The sequence below is a fragment of the Chaetodon trifascialis genome, chromosome 16, assembly GCF_039877785.1.
Source record: "Chaetodon trifascialis isolate fChaTrf1 chromosome 16, fChaTrf1.hap1, whole genome shotgun sequence".
Taxonomy (NCBI): Eukaryota; Metazoa; Chordata; class Actinopteri; order Chaetodontiformes; family Chaetodontidae; genus Chaetodon; species Chaetodon trifascialis.
Genome location: NC_092071.1, coordinates 20426978 through 20439258, shown reverse-complemented (window position 1 = coordinate 20439258; position 12281 = coordinate 20426978). Strand labels below are relative to the sequence as shown.

The 12281-nt window shown below is 43.8% G+C and overlaps 1 protein-coding gene across 2 annotated transcripts in view; it reads right to left on the bottom strand.

Annotated features, from left to right (window-relative positions):
- Nucleotides 1-9825, bottom strand: part of atp2a3 (ATPase sarcoplasmic/endoplasmic reticulum Ca2+ transporting 3) — a 45028-nt gene extending 35203 nt beyond the window's left edge. For both annotated transcript variants that reach the window (XM_070983888.1, XM_070983887.1), the window contains exon 1: nucleotides 9438-9825. In XM_070983888.1, coding sequence (XP_070839989.1) covers nucleotides 9438-9555 — 118 coding nt within the window. In that variant the 5' untranslated portion in view covers nucleotides 9556-9825. The remainder of the gene's footprint in view (nucleotides 1-9437) is intronic.
- Nucleotides 9826-12281: the final 2456 nt, after the last annotated feature.

Below are 12281 nucleotides of genomic sequence, written 5' to 3'. Positions count from 1 at the left end.
CCAGTCCGACCTGCACATGATCTGCTATGTCTAATTTTTGCATAGTCTATTAGAAAACAACCTTCTTGGGAAGACTAACCCTTGTGCAGGGATCGTCTCTCAGCTCCACAAATGACCATCCTCAGCCTGTTATAATAGCTGATGAGTCATTGTGAATAACTTTTCAGACTTGCTGTCTGGAGGGTTTTCAGAGTTCAGGTTGGACACGGTTGAACTCACGGGGGACTTCTGGCTGCACTCTGCCAGCAGCAGCAGAAATGTGGAGAAGTGGGTTCTACTGTTTTCCATGCTCCACCAGTCTGACATAAGCCCGTTTCCCCATTACTGTGCCTCCTGGTTGTATAATGTTTTTATGGCAGACAGGCTGGCTGCGAGTCCAGTGCTGGAGACAAAGATGGACTGACTGAGAGGACAAAAGGGGAAATAGAGAGGGCGGTGGAAGGAAAGAGAGAGAGAGACAGAGAGAGAGTGAGCGAGAGAGAGAGTGAGCGAGAGAGAGAGAGAGAGAGAGAGAGAGAGAGAGAGAGAGAGAGAGAGAGAGAGAGAGAGAGAGAGAGAGAGAGGGCTGGAGGTGTTGAACGGGTTTCCCCGGCTTCCCTCTGCCAAGGATTCCCTCGCAGTCATCTGGGCTGTGTCAACCCGAGGCTTGCCCAGGCACATTCCTGAATACTGACTTCACCTCTCTCTCCGTGTCCCCACAGCACCTCCTCCCCGCCTCCTCCCTCCTGGCCCAGACAATGAATAAAAGAGCTTGTTTACACGCAGCAGAAAAGCAGGCAGCGCGGAGCAGAGGGGAGACACTTCCTGGAGACCGTTGCCAACAACAGCGGGGAGCTACTTTCTGTGTCCAGAGAGTCAGGAAGAAAAGCAGGAAACTGGCCATCTATCTATCTGCACTGCAGACGCTCTGCTGATAAAGGACCTTTTGCTGCAAGCTCCTCTCACGCTTCTCTTTCTAGTCTGACTGAGTCCATTACCAAATTACCGCACAGGTTATTGGGATCCCCATTACACATCCCATCTGAATGTGTTTAAGCAGTATTAATAAGCCAGAGTTCAGGCCCTCCTGAGTAAACTACAAACATGAGAAAGTTTTCAGTAGTTACCATGGCAACTTGGCTCTTGAAAGCTCCTTGAAAACAAGCATTTCACAACATAATGTGCCAGTGTCTGTCAAAAATTACCAAGAATAACTGTTATGCAATCAGCAGGGCCTTGACACAGCATGCTCTGACTGCAGGCATCAAAAACCCCACACATTCTGATGTGAGCAGTCTCATTTCCAGCCTCTGCAGGATGCTAATACACAGTTAGCATGCAGGTAAGCAGACACACCTCCAAATAAACAGTTAGCAGCTGGCTAGCAGAGGTAGAGTCAGTGCATGGAGGTACAGTAGTAAGATTTGTGCTGCTTCAGTAAGTGGCTCCAGCTCCAGGATCCCACTCCATCCACTCGCCATGAGAATGTGAAAGAGGCCTATAAATACCACGATGAGGTAACCCCTAATGACATGGTCTACTATAGCTTCCTATATCCGCTCACTCTCCTAATGTATTCTCCCACCGGAAAAGGTCTGAAAGCATTAACCATATCAAATGTGAATTATAAATGTTCCCCATTCTCCTCCCTAACCTTGTTATCTCTGCTACACAGAAGGCATCGGAGGTAAATGCAGAGGAGACGTCTGACAAAGTCAATGTTTCATTAATTTACAATGTCAGTGGAGGGCTTCCCTTCTCTGAGGAAGTCATACGCGGCCGTGTCAAGTGAGTGTCAGCAGCTATCTTTGGGAGCGCCACAGACCTCTGAACAGCCACCCTGAGAGTCAGAGCGGGAGCAGAGGAGGAAGTGGTACCAAGTCACTCATCGCTCCTCAGCAGCATAATGAAACAAGGACATGGAGGCCTGACATGCAGCTACTCTTCAGTCACTACAGGCCTGGAAACCTCTCATACTGAATTAAAGCTGCTGTGCTCCAACACAAGGATCAAACAAAACACGACTAACACTTTGAGGGCATGCAAGTGGCTCTGTGAGGCTGACAGTCGTGCTTGATGATGTTATATGTAGGTATAATGTTTGGCTGGTTCATTAAAATTCGCTAATGAGTATTGGGCAGATGGGAAGTTAGTCATTAGTTCTGCAGTTATTTGGTCACAAACCAAAGCATAAAACAAACATCAATGTCTGAACCAAATTTCATGGCACTGCAACCTCATGCTGGCAACTGGAGGAAAACTCAGGGGATTATCAAAGCCAGCAGGATATATCCTCTGAGGGACCATGAATGTCTGTGTTAAACTTGTCCAAGAGCTGCTGCTGTTACTTTAAACTACTGTGCTGCTTTGAAAATGGCTGAAAGTAGTTCACATGTTTTTAGTGCCAGTTTTCTTGTTTTGGTTGTATTAATAATCACGTTCAAATGCTCTATGTATTTATTTGGGAAATGTTCCTACAATTTCACAAAAAGTTTAAGGTTTCATTGTCACTGCTGAGTTTTTTTAAATCAAATGGGATTTCACTGGTTAACTGCAGTAGATTTTCTCAATTCACTGCAACAGGATGAGCCTCAAGCTTTAGTAACATTTTCCCAACTAACACTAAGCAAATGTTTAAAAACCTGCTGACACATCCAGACTCCCAAGCTGTAATGAGTTTGACTTTAGTGCTGTATACTCGAGACAATGAAAAGAAGTAATGGCTTAATTTCAGCGAGAGATGAGAGAAGACACCGGTGGAGAGGAATGATGAGATTTCCTGCTCGTTACAATTCAGATTATTTTAGCTGCTCTGTTTGATTAACTGATCAACCTGTAATTCTCTCCGTGCTGGGGGCACAGAGAGGAAGCGCCATCAACTGTCAAAGCTGCACTGAGATAAAGTTCTTCTGTGAGGATGTCGTGTCAGAAAGGGAGAATTAGTTTCAATGTGGAGATTTTATCTTTTCAAACCAGTCAAGTCAGAAAATAACATGAGATTCAGCTAAATGGCTGCTGCGGCTGCTCATTGGCTGGACTGTTTGCGACGTCATCAAGCTGTGGTCAGGGAAAAAGAGACTGGATTTTTCCTCAGGGTGTATCACAGGGTAGTGCATGCTGAAATTAAATTGCAGCATCACTCTCATATTCATCCTTCAAGACTATCTAATACATCTCTACCTTCCCAACAGCACCAAACCGTATCTTACTGAACAGCCTGTTCTTAACTACTTAATCTTGAACACATTTAGGTCAGTCTAATTACAAAATTTCATTTGCCAAACATTTGCACAGTGAAGATTATCTGAGCCGCAACTGAAAGGAACTGCTGGTGATTGACAAATAAAAGATATCTGTTTATGCGTTTACCTTGAATATCTGGTCTCAAACTGCACATATATTCTGCTCGATGCACATTTGATTGAGGCTCAAACAACTCTGAAACACCAAATAAGAGCCTTGCTCTACATTTTACCACTCGCAGTATGATGCGTCCTATCGGTGAGTTACAGAGGAAAAGGAAAAGGGCCTGTCAGCTGGGCAGGACATGCGCGAGGTGATTAGCACTGAGTTGATATCTCGTCGGGGCTCGCTTCCTCTTTAAGGTCACAGCTGTGCGAAGAACCATTTTTTGAACATCCCGACAGACTAGCGCGGAGGATGGCGCCTGGCCACCCAGTAGCCAATTGGAGGAGCTGAATGCTGTGAAAAATAGTCAGCAATCCCCCTAACGGCAGACTGAAATATCTGTGTTACTGCCATGCTATTTATAGGGTGTATTCTAGGTTTAGAAACCAGAGCGACACTTCTATCCAATCAAATGTTTGGTACAGTACAACTTTACTGATCTGAGTCCTGCAGTAATGGAGGCCGTTCAAACTAGTGAAAATTTCAAACGGTGGAATTCCTTTTGAAATGGTTTAAAGAAATCACAGACACGCCTGCTAGCACTAGACATACATGTCACTGTGAAATATGGTGTGCCTTTCTTTTTCAGCACGCACAGGCAAGATTAAATTCCTCTTGATGTGCCAAAATGATATTAATGGATATAATATTTTATATCCTGCCATGAAAAGACCAAAACCAATAATGAACTGATCCTACTAACAAGTGCTGTCTGTGTATGAGAAAGCCTGATGTACTGTATCCTCTGTGCTAGAGCTCCATTGCTGTCCTGAAGCTATTAAAAACACATCAGCAAGCTGCACTGTTGCACTGGGTGACATGTTCCATTATTACGACAAGCCTGAACTGTAGATTTTTTTCCTTTTCTTTTTAAGTCAGCACATACTGCATACACTGTCCTGCAACTGTTAATACTCACTAGAGTGCTGCTGAAAATAGTCCCCAATAAATGCACCATTTACTCCAGTCTGTGTAACATTTGCTAAAATCCACCATGCCCAGCTTTATTAATTCATTTAAGGAAATGATTACATTTTTTTAGAAGGTTTATTTTATTACCTGTTTCTGTAGGAACAAATGGGCTTGGGGCCACAGACTGTACAGGAAAGTTGGAAAGCAGTGAGACAGACTAACGCAGTTTTCCTTTGGGTCTTTTTCTAGGATTTGTTGACAATTATAAAAAAAGGACAGAGTATCTCCTGCCTTGTCTTTTAAATCCTCAGACACTTGAGCTTTTCCACCTTATCTTAAAATGTGAAATTTTTCTGCACGGTTACCAGACATTCATTATTTCAAAATTAAAGTCACAACTTCATTTTCTCTTTATTCAACATTTTAATTGTGTTGTTGTGAAGAACGATGGGGGTCTGGTCAAACATTATCTCAAGGTGTTTTTAATGATGATTAAAATGCACCATGATGGTGTCTGAAAAGGTGGAAACAGTTCAAAAATGTGAGATTGGTTTGAAAAACATAATGAGGTACACATTCAAATTAGAAAAGTAAAAGAATCTAGGTATAAAACTACAATGGAAAAAAAAATATTTTTTAGTTCAAGTCATTATGAAAGATAGCTAAAAAGGAAGGTCATTCTCTGTTTTGACAGGGTGGTGTCTTCACTGTTGCTTGTTTTTGAACAGGTTTACCCATCAGACCCACACATGACTCTTCTGGTGTTTACTTCCAGACACTAATGAGCTTCACGAGTTACTTGTAACATGTGATACTACACACACAGCTTATCTCTCTCTGGATGCTTTTAGGTGACCTCATGTTCATTTTACACCCTTAAGGCAGACATACAGCGTGCAGGATATGCTCCGTACACACACAGGCCCCTCTAAGAAACGCTTTGAGTACACATCCCCTTGGTGGACCAGACCACGTTGTAACAGAGTGCCCGGACAGCAGGCGGCAGAGAGAGTTAGAGCCGGTGACTCAACAGCATCTTACCATAAGGGCATGATGGTGAGTGACAGATGCAGAGGTGGGAGGGAAGAAGGCAACACAAGTGACAAGCTAGAACAGGATCACAGCTCCTTTGAAGGCAGCTGGGCAGGCACACACAGAGCCCACTAGAAGAGGGAAGTGACTCAACACCCCAAGGACTTCAAATTACTTTTCTACAACTTAACTCTCCTTTTTCAGCCCACACAACGCCAACACTGTTACCACAATTTAACTCTCAACTGGACAATTCTCAGAACAAGTGACAGTAAACTGGAAGCTGGCGACCACTGATTGAGGAGTGCACTGCAATGAGCAGTCTTGAGTGTGTCGGTGTAAAGGAAGAGGAGGAGGAAACAGCACAACGTCTCTCGTATTTCAAACACAAGAGCGAGTAAGTCAGGCTGCTTTTATGTCAGGTTGCAGAACAGGAAGAGAAACAACACTGAGTGAGGTTCCACTAGAGGAAGTTGTAATCATTATTTGTGGCAGAAACCAGACTGAGGAGAGTTCACTAACACTGCATAATATACCAGGAATGGTATCACCAAATAATCACAAGCAGCAACGTCGCACACTCAGGACTGCACCAGCGACTGCATGAAAACACCTTGTCGGTCCCAGAGAGTTACTGCTTTTCCACTTTTGGAAAACAAGCCCACATGTCAAATTCTGAAATCAATAAAATAATTAAACTGACTCCAAGTCAATAAGATCAACAGAGGCTCAGAGGAGCTTGTGTGCAGAGTGCTGATAGGTTTGTCTTTATTGCCACCAGTCCACACTAGGCAGATCGTCTCTGGCACCTTCTGTATCACGCTGTGGCTGAATGTCAACATACGTATCTGACATGAGACACTGTATCACAATGGTGCAATGAAACGCATCGCTAGGTTGTTTAACCTGAATACGTTGCGCAATTGTACTCTCGTAGAGGGAGTGCCAAGAGACACAACAGAGACTCATTTCGAAGGCTCTCAAGCCCAAAGAGTAATTTATTTAGCATTCTAACTTTGATTAATAATGCCCATTACATGAAACTAGACTTTAAAATCCAAACATCTGAAGCTTTGACGGAGTCATTTGAGATTATAAAGCACAAATTTCACTTAAATGTTAAAAAAAGAAGAGGAATCAATAAATTGACAACTCCTGCGACACCCCTTCACCTGTGCGTCGGCTCTTTTGGAAAAACTGCTGTCTAGGTCGCCCCCACCAACAAAAATAGTTGATTGCTCATGAGAACAATATGCCCTTTTCCTGACACTTTCTAAAACTGAACAGACTGCGTCTTTGAAATTGGGGTTGTGAGTGCACAGGACACAATCATCAAGCACCGCAAGCTGTAACAGCGCAAACATTCTTGGTGCACCCACACACACACAGAGCGTGTGTGTGTGTGTGTGTGTGTGTGTGTGTGTGTGTGTGTGTGTGTGTGAGAGAGAGAGAGCGAGAGGCCTGTGACTTCCTCTACTATACAGTATCAGAACCAGCTATTTCACAATGAAAGTGATAAACTGTCTATTCAATTGAGGCGCTTGTCGTTCTCAACCATAACTCAGCCATATTTCTTTACTGTGTGAGTTAACATTTCAAATAAAGGAGTTTCTGGTGGACCATGAATGAAAGGTGTGAATAAAAGGTCAGCCACCTCTGGTTTGTAGCTCTGTAGAAAAGACTGTCCAGATGCGACGGCTAAGCTCATTTTCCAGCATCTCAGAAAAGGATCAGAAACTCTGACGCTGCTCTCCGGGGTTTTACTATTGCAGCACATGAAAGTGCCGACATACTGTAAAGCCGGGAAAGCCGAGACACGGCTTACCTGCTTTACTTACAGTGTAGCAGTGAAAAACAACATTTCACGTGCTCTGCTGCAACTATAAGCACAGAAAAAGCAAGAATCTATACTCTAAAGATCAAGGTCAAATCAACAAGTTGAATCTGTATTCCAAAGTGCAAAAACTATTAAAGACTAATTCATGAAAGAGCTCAGTTTTAAGTTTGATTGGAGGCTGTCATCTATACCAGTATAAGAATAAAAGCCCTTAACCAGGCCAAAACATGTGACCTCAAAGTGGCTTCACCACATCTTCAACTTCCAAGTTATCTATAGCAGTAATGTGACTGTCATCATGTTTTAATTGTGGGGTTCTTGGCCAGCTAACAGCTAACAGACAGCTCTCGGATGTTTCTAGAAACCAGCAATGATTAAACTCCAGAGGCCGATCAACTGAAGAGTGCGATGTCTGACTCAAACATGTCACATCTCCCCCCCGACACGTCAGCGCCTCCTCCCGCGGACACTTGGAGCAGTGCGTTGGCGGTGAACTGACAGCAGATCAAGTCAATTTCGCCTCTTTTTTGCCTCCTCTTGTCCAAACTCAGACATACACCGACTGTGCGAGCGCAGTCGCACAGTGCAGATCTTGTTTGTGGATATGTTGATTTAGGTTAATGACCCTGCTGATAATGAGATCCTGCTAACTATGCCTCAGAGTGAAACACTGTGCATGCAAGTCAGTGGGAGTGGGGTGAGCAGAGCACCCGCAAACAGCTTTGAACGGACGCTCCCTGGAACAAAACACCAAGGCTCACACAGAGTCCCTGCAGTCAAGTACAGAGTCTGCGGTTTGTGAGCAGAGGGGAAGGAGCGTTTAGCAGCCGTACATCACTCTGCAATGACACGTACTAAAATAGTAAACAAACCCAAGCCAATTTCATGCTGTTTTTTCCCCTTTTTTGGTTTGTGGAGGCTCGGTTGGACGACCCCTATACATTCAGCCCCAAAAGGGAAAAAGGGTATTCCCTCCCTCCAGCGTTGATCTGTAATGCACTCGCACAAGGCAGGAAGTTCACAGCTAAAAGCGAAAGAGATGTTATCTGTGGCAAGACGTTGCTTTTTTCCATGAAGTCATCACAAGCCCCTGGGTAAAGTGGCTGGCTGCAACAAAAGGGCCACTGTTTGTCTGGCACAATGTGCTGCTCTCCTCCACAGCTTGGCCACACATGCAAATGACGGGCCAGGAGGGAAAGGCGTGGTGATGTCAGGTCCGAGCTCAACACGGGAACACTCATCAAACACCAGCTGGGTGTCAGAGAGTTCAGGGGGCGCCTCGTGTGTGAGAGCTGCTGCGTGGGCCACACTGCTCAAGAGAAGTTAGATGTTCACCTGAAAGACACCTGATAGACAGCAACTTGCACTGATCCTGTTCTGACAGGAGAGGTTAGCGCTTTGTGAACTTCATGGTGGTAAACTGATCTGTTTCGAGTGACTTTGCATAAAGATTTCCCTCTGTTATCTTGTAATTTGAACAGAAAAGTATAAGCCATGTGGAGAACAACTGTTGAAAGTGAAAACAGGTTGTTCAAGATTTTCTGTTTCATTATCTTCACCAGCTCATCTTCTTCCACTCCAGTAGCCTGAGCCTGCCTGTTCTGCACTTCCTGATCCCTGCATGTCAGCCAGGGATGTCTGTCTTCAAACACGCGCGCACACACACACACGCGCGCACACACACACACACACACACACACACACACACACACACACACACACACACACACACACACACACACACACACACACACACACACACAGCAGCAGCAGCAGCACATTGCTGTGTCAATACTTAGTGAGGGCAGGCTGCAGGTTTGTTTTCCATGAGAATAAAGCATTCTTTAGTTAACTTGACATACCAGACGTGACATGAGGCGATTTCAGGGGCCGAGATGAATTACAATAATATTAATAAGAATAGAAAAATATATAAAAAGGTCGCTCTAGATGAATTATTCCAAACGACCCAGAGTTGAATTAATTGAGTTTATTTGCACTGATCTCTCGTGTGCCAACTTTAACTAGTGTGATATGCAATGGATGCTTCCAAAACAGGCATGTGCATCATGAATGTGCCATTCACATTTCCACTGACTGTGCGCCAGAGGGAATATCATTGTTTTTGACGCGCACGATTTGTAACAGCCTGACATATAACGGCAGCAGTTGGATTTCCTGGCGAATGAATCGATGCAGGATGTAATACGCACCAGCTTTGAACTGAAATGAGGATGCAAATACATAAATGTTGTATATAACTACTCACCGTTCGGTCCATATCTCTCAAAATGGACTTTGACTTGTTCCAGAGTCAGCCCAGTGTTCTCGTTCACCCCGAAGTTGTCTAAAACTTCAGTCGCAGGTTTAGTGTGCGCATTTTCCATCTTGCTGGACTGGGCTTAGATGATCAGATCGAAATGCATGTAGTTGAGAAACATCTATTGTGGCAAACGGGAGGGTGCGTGGGGGGGAGGGGGTGAACCAGCAGTAATTTCCACCGATGGACGTTGAGGCGGCTGAGTGTCGCTCGCTCTGCTCTGTCACCTGTCCCCCCAGAAGAAAAACCTCCGGATCCGCGGTACAGACGCTGCTGTTGCTCTGTTGATCTGCTGCCGCTGTTACTTCATCTCCATCTGAAGGTGTGCTGTGTCTGTGCCGGGGCGGACCGCCTCTTCGCTGTTGAGCACTCCCTCCTGCGCTCCCATTGGCTGCGCGTACCTGAGAGCAGGGTTCAGCCGTCCCATGCAACCACTTCAAACATCTTCCTTTGAAACAGGATACACAAAAGTCCGTCACTCCTCATGTTTCGCATAGTGCAGCTTTTTTATTTCACGTTATTAATGCTGTCACGTGACGTCATCACATTGCTCCTCATAGGGAAGCTGTCTTTTCGCTTCAAGACTTCGACACAGTCAGCAGCACGTCAGCGCCCCTGCAGCTGAAGGAGAAGGTGTGCCTTGCTCAAGGACATCATCACAGCAGTGGTTTGAAGCCCATCAGCACCAAGACAGTTTCTGCTTATCTGAGATCAGTGCAGAGCTACACTGATAGTTGCATGTACTGCACAAAACTGTGAGCTGAGTAAACAGAGCAGCCCTGGGGCCAGTTGAACAAGATTAAGCTAATCTAGTCATTTGAGCCAGTCTTTCTTTTGGTCTGAGACTAATCTGATGCAAATCAGACAAAGGACAGGCTGATTATTTTATAGAATTTTATGTGCCGAAGACAGGAATTGGTAAGGAACTTGAATGAAGGAAAGGGATGCAGAGGGGACATAACAGATATACTTTGTTCTATTTTCAAATAATTGGTGTGTTTGTGCAGAAAAGAAAGAGAAGCAATGAGCAGCCTACAGTAAATGCTGAGTCCCTGCATATTTTCTACATGTTTCAGTTAATTGAAGGGAGGGCTTAACAATTAGTGGTGAGTAGGCTTGTAGCCAGTGGCAGCTGTGATGCTCACTGTTAAGTACAAAGAGAGTAACACAAGGACTGTTTCCGTTCTGTTTTATAGTAAAAATTTGTCTGATTTCTTACAGAACAGTGGCATAAAACATTTACAATTACAGTAACAATTAAGAACTCAAATTTTAACTATGGTTTGGCTATATTCATATTCATATTCACTTAAGGAAAATACTGGTGAAATAATGAAAGTAGCAGACTCTGCAATGTAAAACAACAAAAAGAAATATAATACAAACACAATTAATCATGATGGTGGTGCCGTCCGGTCGCTGGTGAAATGAGCTGAGAATTCAGAGCTGCACAATAGCAACGAAACAGAATGTCTCAGATTTTAACAGCTGTGTTCCCCATCCTTGTAATGTTGACAGACTGTTCTCTCAAGGAGACTTGGCAAGAACATCCTCTTCAAGTCCACTCTTTGCTGCCCTGGTATCAAAAAATCGCCTCGGAGTCCTTAGGACCAAGGCTGAATACCACTGCTTCAAAGGGTGTTTGCCAGTGCAGGGTCTGAACCCAACAAGTTCATTTTCAAACAAAATGGAATAAAACATGACTTTCCATACTGTATAATATAAACACCAAATCTCAGGAAGTAATGGTTATCTATAGGAATTACAGGTATGCTCACATATGTACAGAAGATGTCCCTGTGACTGATATAATATCATACATTGCACCGTTTGATTATCAATATTAATACTTCCATGCATAAATGGCATTGAGCTCTTGTAGGTGCTCAAGGTGGTGTGAGTTTGAACTACTTTATAGTTTATTATATAATATCACAACTTTCAAAGTCACAATATTGTGCCCAGGGCAATTTGACAACCAATTTAACCCCCGAATAAATGTTCCTTTTCCTGAGACGTTATGATTACATCCAGGTGACTGAAATTATTCATTTTTATGAATCCAATGTTTGACAGCTCATTTATGGACTTTCCTTGTTTATTGTGGTCCAACACACTCACTTTGGTCCATTCTAAAACCTGCTTCAGCCAAAAATACATGAAATTACGGCAGCAACACATCAAAATGCTCTTTCCTTGTGACTTTCAGCATCCTGCTTGTTCATGTCCTGGTTAAATTGGTGCCTCAGAGCATCAGAAACAAGTGCAGGTCTAAACTCAGTGTACAGAAAAATGCTATTTTACATATCATGTACTCAAGACCCCACTGAGACTTCAACTTCCTGGAAAACTGTCACTTCCTGGAAATCAGTAAAGGTGACTTCATGCGACATGTGCAGTAGGCGTCACCTAAACTGTCAACCAATGAAACATAGATTTGTGAACAATCCCACCCTTCTGAGCCTCTGATCCAATGAAACTCCTTTTCTCCTTCAATCTAATGTCTTACTGGTTCAAATATTTGAATGATACCTCTCTGTTTTGTGTGCCCTGGCTGTTTGTGTGAGTGCACCTTCACCTTGTGGTTACACGATGAAGCATTGTTTATTAAAGAAACATCATCATTTAAAATGCCTTACATCTTATGACTGTGGAGCCCCATGTAGGGTTGGCCTTTGGGGGAGGGGGAAATCAGCAGTTTTTTCACATTGTGGTAGACGTTGAATGAATTCACCCATTCATCACTGACTTTGGAAGAATCAGCCAACTAAATGCAAGTAGGGAAACAAGTGT